Here is a 17058-nt window from a genome sequence, read left to right as displayed (position 1 = left end):
CAAACATTTATGCATGTCAGTAACTTTACTGATGTACATAGTCCTACTGAATTAAATGGACTTACTTCTGTGAGTAAAGTTACCCAGATGTGTATATGCAGGATTGAGCCCCTGAATGTATACTGATAGATGTATAGCTTTTTGACATTGACAAAAATCCAATGAAAATTGTGTATTTTTTATGTGATTTTCTTTTAAAAAACCTACAGTGACTATTTCAGTTCGTACAAAAATAGCTCATAGATCTAAGTGGTTAATATTTTTTATGATTATGTACAATTTCATTGGAAGCCTAAGGAAAACTGCATTGTTGATGTTAAATTAGTTTATGCTTCATAACGAAAAGATTCTGTTGTGTCTGATTGGTGGTTGGCAGGATTTGACACCCTAACTTTACTTTAGAGTAAAATATAATAGTTGGTAGTGCTTCGTAGTACTGAAAACCTCTTTTTAAGCCTCCTAACATAAATTAATGAATCATATCTTTGTAAATGTTCTGCATATTTTTTAAGGAATTAGCGTGAACAAAATGAAAAGTGTAAATCAACTGATATTAGTGGAATGGTATATGTAGTAAAAACATGTACTTACAAAACCACTTTCATGAATTCTGTTGCTGAGCAGAGTAATTATAGGTGTGTTCAGTAAGATACTGATTCTGCAGTGCATTGCATGCAGGTGGACCCCATGCCTTGATGGAAGGGCACCCACACACAATACATTGCAGGAATGGGGCCTTAATTTTTCAAATTTCTAGCATACTGTAATCTAATAATATTGTCTTGCCTGCCGTAATAAAATAGCAATAAAAACCTCAATACAGGATTTGTTTAAAAAAAAAAAAGAATCAGTACATTGCACAAAGAAAATCCAAATAATCATATAACCTTGGAATGTCAAAACAAATCTTATTTCTATTCAGAACATTGCTACTCTTCATTTCGGAGTTGGTTTTAATTTATCTGTCCACAGTAACAGAATATTAAGATATATGGTTTCCGAAACAATTACTAGGAAGATTGTTTTATAACTTATTAAAGGCCAAGGGCCATATTCGTCTCACACCTGTTTCACTGTTGTAATTCCATGAAGTTCAGACTTGTACTGTGTAAGTGACAAGCGAATAAAGCCCCAAATCTAGCACTCCTTATTCAGGCAGCATTCCCATCAACTTCAGTAAGAATTTTGCCTGATTAAGGGTAAAATAGGGCAGTAATCTGTATTTATAATAAAACCCTCTGTATTTATAGAGGCCAGAAATTAAGCAAATGCCAGGGTCACAATGCAGAAACAGGAGATGCACTAAGCGTATAATTGCTCCTCCCCTTGAAATCTAAGGAAGCCTCCTCCATGTTTTTGAAACCATGCAAGCTCCAGGAGGTCTGACATAAGCAGGAAGGGGTGGAACAGGGGTGTATGACCACTTTGCACAGCATCAGACTTTCATATCCTACATAAAATAATGCTGCTGTACACGGGAGCTCCCCTTGGGGAAAATCTTGGCAGCAACCACAGGCAGGGTTCCCTGGATAGCTTCGTTCATAAAGAAGCCATGTCCTGGGGGCTAGGGGAAGGTCTCCTCTTCTGACTTTCTCCCAAAGTGCCTCCAGTTTGTGGTGATGTCTCATGGAGTGCAGAGTGCTCCCCCTTCTCTTCAATGGTCTCTTGACTAAGGCCAGGCCTGCTAGTTGTTTTCTGCAGGAGTGAGGTAAACACCAGCCCCTTCCCATGGGGTGATTGTTGAGTTTTCCCAGTGCAGGGAATGATTTGTGCGTAATCCAGGACTGTAGAATTTGGCCCCAGTTGGTTTCCTCATCTATTTTTGGTAAAATGTGAGCCTTTCTAGTAATGAATGACATACTCTAGCAGTGACTAACCGTTCAAAGGTAGGAAATACAATTTCTGTCATTCTGCTTATCATGCTCCCATGGGCTGGATTGAGCTACTAGAATTAGCAAAACAAATCTAAGAAATATGTAGAGTTATTAAACATATATTCAATTTAATAAACCTGCTTCTCTAATGTAACACGGAAATATTCACGTTAGAGTTAGAAAATGGTAACATTCTGTGTTGTTGCTGCCATTATAGGTCAATTTAATGTGGTCAAGGAGTGCTTTAAAAATACTGGGTCAGATTTATCCCGATTGACTTCAGATGAGCTACGCATGGGATGACTTCAGAGCGTTATATTTTTTTCTTTTTGCTGATTTCTGTGGCTCAGAGCATGTCCTGCCTCAGAAATACCTGTGGAAGAGGGAGGAATTTCCCTCAAATCATTCTGTTTGCCCCTCATGGAATGAATGTGCCATAGTTCCACCCCTGCACAATCAAGTGGGTCTCCCTAGGGCCAAGCAGATCCTGGGGTTCTGCATCTCCTCCACATTGGCTCTGGGGTTTCCTGGCTGTGGCTGTCTCCAGAGCCCATTAAATGGGGGCTCCCCAATATGTAGCTCTGCAGAAAAGTTAATACAGCCTGGAGGTATCGTACCTTTTCCGAGCAATTTGTGTGCGGCTGGTGGGTGGTTGCCCTCTCCCAGATCAGGTCCATCTGTTCCCTGACCCACGTCCATCCCCTCGCGTAGTGTGGATATAGGGGGTACCACAAAAGTTGCTACCCTCCAAAATTTCTGCATGGGATGGGGGGATCCACACACAGAGGGTCCCCTGCATGCAAAGGTCTTGGGGGCAGGATCTGACCTTGGGGGAGGAGAGATGTTTTACTTACCCAATAACTATGACAAAGAACATCCAAAATGCATGATGTCATGCAGCACTTTGGAGGGACTTGGCTGCCAGCGTATTTGAGTGCAGCCAGATTTCCCATGAGTCTGGAGTAACTGCCCAGGTCAGTTCCTCCTCCCCGCCCCCCGCCCCCTCCCCATTTTGCTTTTGGGAATTTGTGGAGGTTGTTCACTTGCACTGGAGCCTTCTTATTTTATAATCACTTATGGCCTCACCATGTAACCTACTAAACAAGTATCCTGCTCTAAGGCCAAAATGATAGGGAGATGTACATTGTGGTTTATGTTCTGTAATAATTAGCAAACAGGCTGACAGCATGCAGGAGTCAGATGGCACACCCAGAGGTGACATGCCCCATGGCACCACATAGCCACCCCCCTCCTCTGCACAGTCTGAGCAGCACGTAAAACAGGAGTCCGGGAACTGACAGTCTGTGCAGCACATGCTCCTTGAATTCCAGTGTCACACACGAGCCAGATTAATTTGCCCTGCTAACCTCAGGGGGAAGCCAAATCCCAGCACCCAGACTGAGTATCTGGGCCAAGTACTGGGCAGATGCACAGGGGACCAGTGGTGATGGTGGTGAAATCATCCTCCTAGCCCCCTCCAGGCCATGGAGAAGCTGCATAGCCACTCCACAACGGCTATTGCTTCCAATGGCTAGAAGAGCCTCTCTTCCCACTTGTGCACCCCCGGCCCCCTTCCTGGCGGGAGGACCAAGGACTTGTGTAACCATGCAATGTGCACACCCTGAACAGCCCTGCATCTTCCTGTCTGCACTGGTTCAGTGTCAGGTGACCCTCCATAGCTACAGGGGCAGGATTTTTCCCCATATGAACTTCATCAGAGGGATCACATGTGCTTTTATGACTGGGAGAGGCAATGGGAGCACAGGATGAGAAATGGCCCTGCAGCTAATGCTGGGTTGAGCAGACAGGAATTACTTAGCGCCAGCAGAGATACCTCAGATGTGGCCAGAGTTATGTAGGGTTTCCAGTGTCACTTCTTGTGTATCTCCAACCTACCCATGATTCTGAGACCATTCATCCTGCTCATTCTACACCATCGGTGAACCTGCTTCCCCTAGGGGAGTATGTAGTGGACAAGAGCTACCCACTCCAGGGTTCCTCTTTGCACCTTCCCCCTCTCACTCCTCCACAGAGGAAGAGCTTGTGGCTGCAGTAACAGCCTCAATCAGATCTGCAAGGGCGGTGAGGTGGCAGTAGTAGGGGCCCAAGAAACATTCCTGTTGTCATTGAGGGAGGCTGGGGGGTCTTTCCCCTCCCACCTTGTCCCCCCTTGATGGTGTTATCAGCGGACTCCTCAAGTCAATGGGCTCTGTCTCTAGCTGCCAGTTGAGGGTGCTCTTTGAAGTGCTTCTCTCCGTCAGCTGTGGAGATCTTTTGGTGGGAGGCCCAGGGCGATACTGTTTGCACTAAATCCCTCCCAGAAATTACTCCGAAGGACCTAGTGGAGAGGAAGTTGTTACAGCCATGGAGTAAATTCCAGGTTCATCTCTCTCCACTCAGGAAACCAGCAGCACTTCTCAGACACAGTAATAGGCTGGGCCACATCACTCTGGCTGTGCTCCATGTCACAGAGAGACTAGGGCCAGACTTAGACCCTGGGCATAAGATTTGAATTCAGAAATGACAGGATCCAGTAGTGAGGAAGTCGGAAGTGGTAGCAGGGAAGGAGCTGCAGTCTGTTGGCAGGTCATGGGGAAGTTAAGGAAGCTGGGGCTGTTGGAAGGATTGGTTGTGTCAACAAGATGATACATTCTTTACCTAAACCTAAAAATTGTTCGGTGCTGATGATGAGGTCATTTTGGCCAGTTATTTTACTTTGAACCAATTTTTTATTCAGATGGATTGATGCTGCATGTGTCAGATAACAAAAGCGATTTATCCCACATACCTCTTGCACGGTGAGATAGTGATTTGGAGGAAATCTGCATTTACAATACATTGAGCCAAATTCATCAGTGGGAAATTTAAAAATTGTGATACGTTAAACAGAATTCTTATATCCTTCCAGTTTTAAAAGTGATCCTAACCACCAGATTTCTAGTTTTGTTGACTAACAGCATATGGATAAAGGCCAAATTTGGTCATTTATAAAATGCCTGATTTCTATAAATTAGGGCTCTAAAGTGATTTAAAAAATTAATCACGATTAATCTCAGGATTAAAAAAATAATTGCGATTAATCGTCTGAAAATCGCTCTGTTAAACAATAATAGAATACCATTTATTTACATATTTTTGGATGTTTTCTACATTTTCAAATATACTGATTTCAATTACAACACAGAATACAAAGTGTACAGTGCTCACTTTACATTTATTTTTGATTACAAATATTTGCACTGTAAAAAACATAATAAATAGTATTTTTCAATTCACCTAATACCAGTACTGTAGTGCAGTCTCTTTAGCATGAAAGTAGAACTTACAAATGTAGAATTATGTACAAAAAACCCTGCATTCAACAATAAAACAATGTAAAACATTAGAGCCTACATGTCCACTCAGTCCTACTTCTTGTTCAGCCAATTGTTCAGATAAACAAGTTTGTTTACATTTTCAGAAGATAATGCTGCCTGCTTCTTGTTTACAATGTCACCTGAAAGCGAGAACAGATGGTCACATGGCACTGTTGTAGCTGGCGTTGCAAGATATTTACAGGCCAAATGCACTAAAGACTCATATGTCCCTTCATGTTTCAACCACCATTCCAGAGGACATGCAACCATGCTGATGATGGGTTCTGCTCAATAATGATCCAAAAGTGTGCGGACCAACACATGTTCATTTTCATCATCTGAGTCAGATGCCACCAGCAGAAGGTTGATTTTCTTTTTTGGTGGTTTGGGTTCTGTAGTTTCCACATCAGAGTGTTGCTCTTTTAAGATTTCTGAAAGCATACTCCACACCTCGTCCCTCTAGATTTTGAATGGCACTTCAGATTCTTAAATCTTGGGTTGAGTGCTGTAGCTGTCTTAAAAATTTCACATCAGTATCTTCTTTGCATTTTGACAAATTTGTAGTGAAAGTGTTCTTAAAATGAACAACATGTGCTGGGTCATCATTTGAGGCTGCTATAACATGAAATATATGGCAGAATGCAGGTAAAACAGCAGGGGACATACAATTCTACCCCAAGGAGTTCAGTCACAAATTTAATTAATGCATTATTTTTTTAACGAGCATCATAAGCATGGAAGTATGTCCTCTGGAACAATGGCCGAAGCATGAAGAGGCATATGAATCTTTAGTGCATCTGGCACGTAAATATCTTGCAATGCCAGCTACAACAGTGCCATGCAAACACCTGTTCTCACTTTCAGGTGACATTGTAATTAAGAAGTGGGCAGCAGTATCTCCCATAAATGTAAACAAACTTGTTTCTCTTAGCGACTGGCTGAACAAGAAGTAGCACTGAGTGGACGTGTAGGCTCTAAAGTTTTACATTGGTTTGTTTTTGAGTGCAGTTATATAACAAAAAAACCTACAGTTTTTAACTTGCACTTTCATGATAAAGAGATTGAACTCCAGTACTTGTATGATGTGAATTGAAAAATACTATTTCTTTTATCATTTTTACAGTGCAAAGATTTGTATAAAATAATATAAAGTTAGCACTGTACACTTTGTATTCTATGTTGTAATTGAAATCAATATATTTGAAAATGTAGAAAAATTTCCAAAATATTTAATAGATTTCAATTGGTATTCTATTGCTTAACAGTGCAATTAATCACGATTAATTTTTTTAATCACGATTAATTTTTTGAGGTAATCACATGAGTCAACTGCGATTAATTGACAGCCCTACCATAAATGCAAATGGTTACAGTTACGGTATTCAAGAGCTACCTATATTAAAAGTAAAACACACATATACACACACCCACACACACACATATATATATGTATAGGCACTACATTCATATTTAACTGTTTATTATCCCTTTGATAAAATAACCTACTGTCTTTGCCGTTGAGGGACTCACTGGAAAAGCACTGTTGAGCAGACAGCATTGTATGTATTGTGGCATTCTTTAAAAACGCATAATATTACTTTCTGTGGCTTTCATTTTAGTACTGTTCCACTGACCAGGCTGCTGCAGGCACAGATGCAGAACATGTACAACAGTTCTATAATCTTCTGACTGCCTCCATTGACATATCCAGGGGCTGGGCGGAAAAAATTCCAGGATTTACTGATCTCCCAAAGGAAGATCAGACATTACTCATAGAATCAGCTTTTTTGGAGCTGTTTGTACTAAGACTCTCCATCAGGTAATTACTTGTGATTGAAAATAATCCCATATTAAATTGATGTGAAAAACTGTGAATTTCTACTTTTTTTTTTAAAGGATAAGTAGAGCGATAGTTTTACTTTTGTCATTTGTGAAAACAGCCAAAAAGAAACAGCAACAAAAGACACAAAATACTGTAAAAAGAGAAGGAGAACTTGTGGCACCTTAGAGACTAACAAATTTATTTCAGCATAAGCTTTCGTGAGCTACAGCTTATGCTCAAATAAATTTGTTAGTCTCCAAGGTGCCACAAGTACTCCTTTTCTTTTTGCGGATACAGTCTAACACAGCTGCTACTCTGAAACCTGACAAAATACTGTGTTCAATTTGTGATACAAGTGAAGAAAAATAAGAAAATAATGTACAAAAATGGAATAATATTATTCTCACTAACGTGCTTCCATTTATTGGATTTACCAAATCTTCTTTTAATCATAATTTGTCCTTGTTTACTTTCGAGTGAGGCTGTTTTGTACTTGCCTATATGACCTGTAGAAGAGCATTTGTAATGCAATGGTTTGGGTTTTTTTTTCCTTTCACACAGATGTCTTGAAATTCTGTTTTGGAAGGGGATAAAGGGGCTTCAAAATCCTGTTCAGATTGTTTTTCTTCCTAATACCAAGTCATTTCATAGAGTGAGGTGCCATTTGTCAGCCTGGCACTAGTTAAGACATTGTACCTAAGATAGTTACAGGGAAATCCCAGGATGGAGTTTTGAGTTATGCCCCTGTTTCTTTAGGGCGAAGATGAACTATGTTTGATTGTTTATTTGTTTTTATCAGGGATTCTTTTTAGTGTTTAGTTGTAGTCTGACAAATACTGTGAATTTTTCACATAAGAGATTTTCTGCCTTGAGTATTACAGTATGTTCTGTGTGTTTGTGTACATTAGTTTATATATTTTCTATTATTTTGTCTTCAACAATTTTTGAAGTTTGAGAAATGTAAGGGAGGAAACACTAAGGATCACAGAATGAAAATAATCTCTGCTTTCTCCAAGTCATATTATTACTGTATTTCAAAGCATACACACTTTGTCTTCCTTAGGTTCAAACATACAGTATTTAATGTAAAATGTCTCTGCTGCTTGTGCCTTTGGCAGGACCAAAAAATCTTAACTAATTAGACAATCTACAGCACATGCTACAGTTAACCTCAGGCTTATAACTCTCCAAAGTAAGCAATCATAGAAGCTTGTTTGTTGTAGTTTTGCCCACAGGAAGAAGCATATTGTCAAACATGAATGCCCACATATGCTCCGTAATAATATGTGTTAGATATTAAATTATACACATTTCACTATTGTTTGTACATCTTTTTGTAAAATTATGTGTGTTTATGATTTAAATTTTTTTTTCAAGATCTGATACTGCTGAAGATAAGTTTGTATTCTGCAATGGACTTGTGCTTCATAGACTTCAGTGCCTTCGTGGATTTGGGGAGTGGCTCGAATCAATTAAAGACTTTTCATTAAATTTACAGAGCCTTAACCTTGATATCCCAGCCTTAGCATGTTTATCAGCTCTAAGTATGATTACAGGTAAGTGCTCTTTTGGTAACAGAAATCTTCAAATACTAGCACTGTATTGTTAGCATAGATCTGAGCACTTTCAGTGAATTTTGCTATATTCCAGATAAGGTGAGCTTGATTTTTGAACATTTGTAATGGCGATATTGAAAGTCTGGCTGGCAATAGTGTACATTCACTCACTCACGGAAACACCTATTAAAATGGAATCCGAATGACTCCCTCTTTCTCCAGGGTTTTATGTTTTCTTGGAATATTCTTTAAAAAGGTGAAATACATCTCAAGCCATATAGCACTGGGGGCAGGGGGATGCAATAGGAATTTTTCTGCATAGTGTTAGTGAATAATTTGTGTATACATAAGACCATTTCAGCCCCTCTGCTGCATGGGGCAAAGGGGATGAAACTAGTACAAATGCCTACCACATCTGGATAGTAAGCACAGAATGGGGGCATTGTAACCTGGAAAGCATAATTTCTCTACAGCAGAAGCCCTTCCATTTAAACGTTGTGGACTTGAGGCTTTGTGTGATTTGGGGGGCACAGCTGGCTGAAGTGGAGTGAGCTGGGGGCAAATGTCCCTGACAATCTTGTAGAAATACAGCAGGAGTTAGTGTTACTCAGAGCGGCATTCACTTCCGGTCTTTTCTGTTTAACCCCTCTCAGAGAGGACGATAATGTACAGATGCAGCTGGGTCTTCAGTGGTGATACAATGCCTCGTTGTACCATGGCTCTAAGGTGGAGAGGGGCTGAATCTTTACAAAGATGCCCTGAGATCCACAGAAATGGAAATGGATTTCCTCACAGATCTCAGGGCATCTACAAAGTTGTAAGTTCTACTCCCAGTCCCCTGCAAGTAGCATCATTCTTTCACCCTGGATGCGATGATTCTCTGGAGACCTGAGGTGAAATCCTGGCTGCACTGAAGTCAAGGGCAAAATTCCGATTGTCTTCAATGATACCAGGATTTCATCTTAAGAGTTCTAGGGTACTTTTCCCTCCTGCAGTTGGGGATGATTTAATACATACTAGTTTTAGCTTCAATACTGGTTTCCTTTGAAAAGTATTTCCTTAGTTTTAAAATCAATTTGTACTCATTTCACCATGATTAAGAGAGGTACAATAAGTGCCAGATTCTGATCTCATTTACACCATGTGTACATGCAGAATAACTCAGTAGGGTTACTTTGCTTTACACTCATGTAAGAACCAGGCCCAAAATGAGTGAATTGTTACAGCAAGAAGAAAATGTCCTTGACTTTTTTTTCTCCTTTTACCTAACTATGAGACCTGTTCCTAATTATTTTCCTGGAGATTTAGGGGATTTAGTTAAAGGAATAAAACCTAATGCAAGCATTCTGTGAACATGTGATATGTTCTTCCTCATATACCTGAACACTGTTTTAGCATCATGGTGCTTGCTCATTCACACCCTGTTCAGTTGCCCTTACATAAACAAGTAAAGATTGTCCTGTGGGTGAGTTGGATGCACATAAAACGTTTAATGACAATAACTTTTAATACATTCCCATGTTTCTTGCGGTTTCCAGTGATAAAAGCCCTTTTGGTGTAGAGATATTTGCTGTGTTTTGTTAGTCTTCTCAAAACCTCCAGACAAATGAAAGTAATCATTTCCTCTAAATATGAAGAAATAACATTTCTCTCCCTACCAATGTTGTGTGTCTGTATTTGTCAAACATTGATATTCTTTTTCCCTATATTTGTAATGGAGCTTGAAGTTGATCTAAATTTTTGTTTATTCCTTTGTCTGATGATGTTGGCATATCTCCATTAATATGTTTTTTAAGAATTTACTATAAAATGATGAGTGGTATAGAAAGCCCTGAGAGAGAGAGAGAGAGAGAGAGAGAGAGAGAGGTGATTGCAGTAGAAGGAACAGCACAAAATACTGTTTGAGCTGCTTATCTTTATTCTTATTATTTCTCAACGATAGCAGAATGGGGAAATGGTTATAATCTGGAGAATGTAAAAAGAAAAAAGAAAAGGAGTACTTGTGGCACCTTAGAGACTAACCAGTTTATTTGAGCATGAGCTTTCGTGAGCTACAGCTCACTTAAGTGAGCTGTAGCTCACGAAAGCTCATGCTCAAATAAACTGGTTAGTCTCTAAGGTGCCACAAGTACTCCTTTTCTTTTTTCTTTTTACGAATACAGACTAACACGGCTGTTACTCTGAAATCTGGAGAATGTTCTGGTTTAATACTCCTTGTTGTGGGATTTGTTCATGGAGAATCACTTCCTGGCTTTCCCCGACAGCCTGAGTATGCCACTGCACAGACTTGTCTCAGGCAGCACCAACCTCAGAAACAGTCCCTGCACCATGTATCTAAGTAAACAGAAGGGCTTCTGAGAGTGGTGCTCTGCTTGTTCTGCCTGACCTCAGGAGTGCTCTTCATGAATCAAACAAAGAGGCCAGTGCTCTCAGGAAGGTGTGGGGGGAAGTGGTATGGTAGTCAGTGGGATGCTGGGAGCAGGAGAGAGGAAGGGAAGTAGTTGGAGGGTGTTTGAGAGAACTAACTCCTCTCTCCTGTGGAGAGGCAAGGAAAGAGGACAGTAAAAGCCAGTACTGGGGCTAAAAGAGGTTTTCGTTCTCCCTCCCCATCCCCAATCCCTGTGCTCCCAGTGGTCAAGTCCTCCCCCACCCCCCAAATCCCACTGAATGCCATTCTCCTTTCTCAACTGCCCAGCCCAGCCCCTCTGCTTTTACTTTTCTGTGCTGCTAAACCCTGCCTTCCCCACAGTAAAATTAACCTGGACCATTTCACTCTCCCAAAGCCAGACAACCTTCTCACCCCCACATCCTGCAGTGATATACCAGCAACCCCTTCACACCAGGCTGTCAAATCCTGTATCTGCTCCCCCTGGCCTCACTGCACGGAAGCAGCATCACACATTCCTGTAGCCCAGCTGAGAGAGCACGCATTCAGTGGAACTGAACGAATGGACTGCAGCTGCTCCTCACAGCCACTGGGGAACGCTCAAGCTCCTGCTCTGCAGGCAGCCTCTCTGTTCCTCCCCTGCTGGATTTTGGGGAAGAGCAGCCAGCAGCAGCAGCATGCGTAAAAGGGGAGGGGAGTGGACCAGTGCTGTCCTCAGAAATCTCAACATAGTATCCAGCTACCCTCACTTGCTTCAAACTACCTCCCCAGTTACCCTCCAGACATCCGGCACCCACCCATCCCAGCACTCCCAGATGCCCTACAGTACCCGACCTACCCCAACCACCCCAACACCTTCCAGACATGCATCCATCTACCCAGTATCTCTCGACACTCTCCAGTAACTGTGTGAGCATCCTCCGCCATTCTTCTACCTATCCCAGCCAACCCACTCTCAGCTGACAACTTTTGTGCTGCTCCATGTCCTACTCCCTTCCCCCAATCTCCTCCCCCTGCCCCAGTGTGGGTGAAAGCATATTGACAAGATGGAACTTATGGTTATAGGCAAATTATTTACAAATATGTAAATTGACTCATTAAATAATTTGTGTAATGTCACACTGGGACTACACACAATTTGAAGGGTGTTGTAAATATATTGTCAATATTAAGTACAGAGATAAATTGAAAGGTATACAGCAGCATGAAATATACAGAAAAAGACTAAAAAGACAGACGTTTTTAATGAATTAAATAGGCACATTATGTTATTAATGTCAAAGTCCATACATGTGTTTTTTTCTGTTTATCTGATGTTCCGGGCTTTGACGCAGAATATAAGACAGTGTGCTGCAGACTCAATAGGTCCCTTATGACAGGTCATAAGGTTATAGTATTAGCCTTCACCCAGATTAGAAGAACTGACATCTGGTCTGATGAAGGTGGGTCGCAAACAGTTAACTCAAAACTCCACAATACCATAGTAGGCCTTTTTTATTTAAGGTGCTCCTCTAGGATCTTCCTCTCTCTGTCTCTGTTCTCCTTTTTACTTCCTTCAGTTAGTTAGGCAGGGCTAGACACATCTTCCTCCAGAGCACGTCAACACTGCTTTGAGCATCAGCCAGAAGAGAGTAATTAGAAAACAGTGCAAGACGCTCTTCCCACATCCCCATGAGAGCAAGAAATGAGTTCTATGCTGTTCTGGTTTTTTGGATCACTTTCGCTAGAGATTTTGAAATGTGGGATCCAAAGGTCTGAAGAACCAGAAGATGCTTAAGTAGAACAGTGCCAACATGGAAAGCACAGAGGCAGTGAAGCCCGGAATTTCTTTCAATTTTGGAAGAGGAAGAGCTTGTAAAAAGGGAAGAGGAAATCAAATAATTATACTGAAACTGGGAGAGACCCTAATTTTCAATATAATTGGCTAGGAGGCCCTTTTTGACATAGACTGTTGTTGTTGCAACCAGGATATTAATACATCTCTGGTGGATAGGAATTAATTAAACAAGACCCAGACTGACTTAAATACAGAGCCTAAAAACCCCTTGTATATTTGCAGAGGGTGGTGTTTTCTAGAGAGGTAGGCCTGCGTCACTGGATTGGTCCTATCCTGCTATACTCCACCACTGTCTGAAGTGAGGGAGGGCAGGCAAGCTAAGCCTGGAACTTTGCTCTGGTCTTTCATTTTCTTCCTGCAGAAGTGTGACCTTCAGCAGATTTATCGCCAGGAATCACATAGAGATCTCCTGAGGTGAAGTGTAGGGAAGGCAGAAGGGTGTGAAAAACTGTCTGTGTTCAAATTTCTCAGGATTAACTCCTGACTTTGCAGAGGTCTAGATGCCAAGTTTCTGAAAGACTCCTGATGATGAGTCATTTTATTCAGGTTTATGGAGGGAACACCCACCATGAGATACCATTTTTGTTGCAAAAGTGGGTGACAGGCCAATTAACCAGGGAGAGATTAACAAGGCAGAAAAATCCTACTTTTCACCTGCCCTGCACCTGCTTCACTGCTACTGTAAGGAGGTCTGTGTAAAATAGTATTTGTGCACCTCCTCCGTTATTTAGTGAAAACCTCTTTTTTGACTAGCTGTCCTTCTTAGGGCAAATCCTGCCCTCGTTATTCACATGTGCACTGCCGCTGAAGAGAACGGGCCTAATTGAGATCCGGCGGCAACGGTTACAACTCCATTGACTTCAGTGTAGTTGCACTTGCTTATACCAAAGGCCTGCTCCTGCTCCCATTGGAGTCAGTGACAGCATGGTAGGCTCCAGGTCTTAATCTGACCCAGTGGGAAGACACACATGGATAAAACAAGCAAGATTTGTCTCCTTCTACTTAGAGTCACTTGGATGCTACCAGAAAAGCACTTTACAGTGACTTCAGAGATGTGATAAACTAATAGATCAAAAAGAAAAGGAGGACTTGTGGCACCTTAGAGACTAACAAATTTATTTGAGCATAAGCTTTCATGAGTTACTGCTCACTTCATTGGATGCATTCAGTGGAAAATACAGTGGGGAGATTTATATACATAGAGAACATGAAACAATGGGTGTTACCATACATACTGTAATGAGAGTGATCACTTAAGGTGAGCTATTACCAGCAGGAGGGCGGGGGTGGGGGGTGGGGAATAAACATGGGGAAATAGTTTTACTTTGTGTAATGACCCATCCACTCCCAGTCTCTATTCAAGCCTAAGTTAATTGTATCCAGTTTGCAAATTAATTCCAATTCAGCAGTCTCTCCTTGGAGTCTGTTTTTGAAGTTTTTTTGTTGAAGAATTGCAACTTTTAGGTCTATAATCGAGTGACCAAAGAGACTGAAGTGTTCTCCGACTGGTTTTTGAATGTTATAATTCTTGACGTCTGATTTGTGTCCATTTATTCTTTTACTTAGAGACTGTCCAGTTTGACCAATGTACATGGCAGAGGGGCATTGCTGGCACATGATGGCATATATCACATTGATAGATGTGCAAGTGAACGAGCCTCTGATAGTGTGGCTGATGTGATTAGGCCCTATGATGGTGTCCCCTGAATAGATATGTGGACACAGTTGGCAACGGGCTTTGTTGCAAGGATAGGTTCCTGGGTTAGTGGTTTTGTTGTGTGGTGTGTGGTTGCTGGTGAGTATCTGCTTCAGATTTGGGGGCTCTCTGTAAGCAAGGACTGGCCTGTCTCCCAGGATCTGTGAGAGTGATGGGTCGTCCTTCAGGATAGGTTGTAGATCCCTGATGATGTGTTGGAGAGGTTTTAGTTGGGGGCTGAGGGTGATGGCTAGTGGCGTTCTGTTATTTTCTTTGTTGGGCCTGTCCTGTAGTAGGTGACTTCTGGGTACTAATCTGTTTCTTCACTTCAGCAGGTGGGTATTGTAGTTGTAAGAATGCTTCATAGAGATCTTGTAGGTGTTTGTCTCTGTCTGAGGGGTTGGAGCAAATGTGGTTGTATCGTAGAGCTTGGCTGTAGACAATGGATCATGTGGTGTGGTCTGGATGAAAGCTGGAGGCATGTAGGTAGGAATAGTGGTCAGTAGGTTTCTGGTATAGGATGGTGTTTATGTGACCATCGCTTATTAGCACCATAGTGTCCAGGAAGCGGATCTCTTGTGTGGACTGGTCCAGGCTGAGGTTGATGGTGGGATGGAAATTGTTGAAATCATGGTGGAATTCCTCAAGGGCCTCTTTTCCATGGGTCCAGATGATGAAGATGTCATCAATGTAGCGCAAGTAGAGTAGGGGCATTAGGGGACGAGAGCTGAGGAAGCGTTGTTCTAAGTCAGCCATAAAAACATTGGCATACTGTGAGGCCATGCGGGTACCCATAGCAGTGCCGCTGATTTGAAGGTATACATTGTCCCCAAATATGAAATAGTTATGGGTGAGGACAAAGTCACAAAGTTCAGCCACCAGGTTTGCCGTGACATTATTGGGGATACTGTTCTTGACGGCTTGTAGTCCATCTTCCTGTGGAATGTTGGTGTAGAGGGCTTCTACATCCACAGTGGCCAGGATGGTGTTTTCAGGAAGATCACCGATGGATTGTAGTTTCCTCAGGAAGTCAGTGGTGTCTTGAAGATAGCTGAGAGTGCTGGTAGCGTAGGGCCTGAGGAGGGAGTCTACATAGCCAGACAATCCTGCTGTCAGGGTGCCAATGCCTGAGATGACGGGGCATCCAGGATTTCCAGGTTTATGGATTTTGGGTAGCAGATAGAATACCCCAGGTCGGGGTTCCAAGGGTGTGTCTGTGCGGATTTGTTCTTGTGCTTTTTCAGGGAGTTTCTTGAGCAAATGGTGTAGTTTCTTTTGGTAACCCTCAATGGGATCAGAGGTTAATGGCTTGTAGAAAGTGGTGTTGAAGAGCTGCCGAGCAGCCTCTTGTTCATATTCCAATGTCCTAATTTAGATTAAAAGATTTAGAGATTTGGGAAATAAATTGCCTGTGGCCTAGATCTTCAAAGAGATGTTGGGGCCTAAATACCTTTAAGGATCTGGCCCTATGTGTTTAAGTTCAGTAGTTGATTTTCCAAACTCTGCAGCAATGCACAAAGTAATGGGATAGGTTTACAGCATCTTCACTATACTACACAGTTATTTATTTTTAAAGTCAGCCTGTGGATCTGTTTAAGTATACCAGCACTCTGGACCTATAAATATGTCTTCACTAACATTGCTAAAATACAACCTTAACGCAGATTAAAAGGTGGGAACACTTCAAAGATTCAAAGATTAATTTAACGTTTCACGGAATTCCCCAGAAGACTTGGGCCAAAAAATCCGCACAGATTTTTCAACTTTCATAAAATATTTAGTCACTGTGTTCTTTAAATGGCAGTATCCGTTTAAGTATTTACTCTAGGTGATCTGTACAGTCAGGCTTACATAATTACATTATACACAATTTACTGGAAATGTATTAAATATTCAGTGACTCTTGTGTTTGAATGTAAACAAGTCACTTCAAATATCTAGGTTTTGAAATTCCTTGAAGGTGAAGATGTTTGAGCAGCTGTTACTAGCTAGATGAGTATTTTTCATGTATTTGTTACATAGCACGCCAGATTGATGGCAAACAGTAGAGTATATTAGCTTCGGGCCAAAGATTTACACATGTGGGGCCTGATTCTGATCTCACACCAGTATAACTCAGGAGTTAGCTCCATTGAAGTCAATGGAGTTACACAAGTGTCAAACTGGGAAAAATGAGAGGATGATCAGACCCATACACTTCTGTCTACTTTTATTGCAGTTGCCTCCATTTTAATTAGTTTATTAAAAACATATATCCCGAGCAGTCACTACAGAGAGGAATTCAGGAGCACAGTCCCCCACTACACATATACATATACATGCATGCCTGAGAAGAGTGAGGAGCCCACCAGAGCCCCTACACTTTCATTATTCCTAGTTTTGGGGGCAAAGAAGAATGTGCTCCCTGCATTGGTTCCACTTTTTAAGGAGATGACCAGAAGAAAGTGCCTCCTGCCAGATCCTTCCTTCCCATGGACAATGGAAAAGAGGGGAAGAGAGACTGGGAGAATGGAGCATAATCTTGGCATAAG

At 41.6% G+C, this 17058-nt stretch overlaps 1 protein-coding gene across 2 annotated transcripts in view; it reads left to right on the top strand.

Annotated features, from left to right (window-relative positions):
* NR4A3 (nuclear receptor subfamily 4 group A member 3) overlaps nucleotides 1-17058 on the top strand; it is a 33774-nt gene that overhangs the window by 12457 nt on the left and 4259 nt on the right. For both annotated transcript variants that reach the window (XM_074945132.1, XM_074945133.1), the window contains exons 6-7: nucleotides 6850-7049; nucleotides 8430-8608. In XM_074945132.1, the coding sequence (XP_074801233.1) occupies nucleotides 6850-7049; nucleotides 8430-8608 (379 nt within the window). The remainder of the gene's footprint in view (nucleotides 1-6849; nucleotides 7050-8429; nucleotides 8609-17058) is intronic.

Source organism: Natator depressus, chromosome 2 (genome assembly GCF_965152275.1).
Source record: "Natator depressus isolate rNatDep1 chromosome 2, rNatDep2.hap1, whole genome shotgun sequence".
Classification (NCBI taxonomy): domain Eukaryota; kingdom Metazoa; phylum Chordata; order Testudines; family Cheloniidae; genus Natator; species Natator depressus.
This window is presented reverse-complemented; position numbering and strand designations above follow the sequence as displayed.